We start from the raw sequence: 1,379 nt of genomic DNA on the forward strand, positions 1-1,379 counted from the left end.
GATAACTTCCTGGAATATATGAAGAGGGTGAAGAATTTTATGGATTACATTGAAGATTATTATGTCATTAAAGGAGAAATTGGTAAAAGCACATATTATGCATGTGAAGCGTATTTTGATTATCTTAAGGAGAGAATTCCATTATATTTAGCCTTTGAACGCTTATGTACAAGGGAACAACGTAACCCTTGTACAAATTATATTCTAGGTTATAGCTTTTATGATCCAACGAATCTCGTTACAAGAAGTCAAGCATTAGGATTATATGTTCTATGGTGGTTGAATCCCTGTTATAAAAAGGTTGTAGATTTGTTCAATGATTATGAGAACGCACGTCAAATATTCATAGGACAGTATGCTAAGTACGTTAAACCGTTCATGACTAGCAATAATCAGAAAGGTGCAAACTTAGTGCAATATGACATGGTGAAGCTTCCGGATGCAGTAGAAAATCGGAAAAGTGAGAATACAGTAATTGCAACTCACTCAAAACAACTCACAGGTGTTCCAAGTAAAATACAAAAGGATGATGGTATTTCTCCAATGCTGAAAAGTGAACAACGAGTTCCATGGATTAAAATTGGTGTGTTTACACTTCTTTCTGCATTCAGCATCACAATGTTTGTAACAGCTTTAATGAAGGTAATAACAAAAAAACGCTGCTTATTGTACTAAATATTTTTCACACATATTACATAATCAAAGCATTTTTTACTATGCTTAGTTCTACTCCCTGTTATGTTATTCTACGTTGTTTTAAGTTGTTCTACTTAACTTTACTTTGATCTCGTCTTTTTGTTCAGTTCACTCCACTTGGGAACCTGTTCTCACGAAGACGGAAACGAATAAGACGGGACCTTCAATATAAATATTAGCCTCTAGCAGGAGATTTAATATTTGGCAGTTATAATAGTTTTAGTACTAATTCCGATGAAGGTGAACGCAGTATAGCATACGGAGCGATGTAATGTGGCCTATAGTTAAATAATGTGGGAAGCATTGCGCTGAACTTTACCATAATGGGATATGTGTAACCGAAGAATAAAAATGCCGAAGCAACGATTTTGTGCGAAAGCGGAATAGTGCATATATGTTCACATAAATGTATATTATGCTTCTACGTAAAAGGTACGCACATTGCTGATGCTCTGAGTAATCCATGTTGCGACGAAATGTGAGGACACCATTATACAGCAGACACATTCTACACAAAAAATAAGACACAGTGTGCATTTCGAAATTTCTGACACTGTGTAAATGGTAAAACAAGGAAGAAGCGAATTAGAACAAAGTAACCGCCGGCATAATTTTTTTTTGTGAAGAGTACCACATTAAAGCGGGTACTTAATTTAGAATGAAAAATATATTTGCAGAATTGG

The 1,379-nt window shown here is 34.9% G+C and overlaps 1 protein-coding gene across 1 annotated transcript; it reads left to right on the forward strand.

The window, feature by feature from the left end:
• Positions 1–18: 18 nt before the first annotated feature.
• Positions 19–675, forward strand: AK88_05678 (uncharacterized protein; the record flags this gene model as incomplete). The annotated part of the gene is made up of 1 exon (XM_012483280.1): positions 19–675. The coding sequence occupies one exon, from the start codon at positions 19–21 to the stop codon at positions 673–675; it is 657 nt and encodes a 218-aa protein (XP_012338703.1).
• Positions 676–1,379: the final 704 nt, after the last annotated feature.

Source organism: Plasmodium fragile (genome assembly GCF_000956335.1).
Source record: "Plasmodium fragile strain nilgiri unplaced genomic scaffold supercont1.229, whole genome shotgun sequence".
Classification (NCBI taxonomy): Eukaryota; Apicomplexa; class Aconoidasida; order Haemosporida; family Plasmodiidae; genus Plasmodium; species Plasmodium fragile.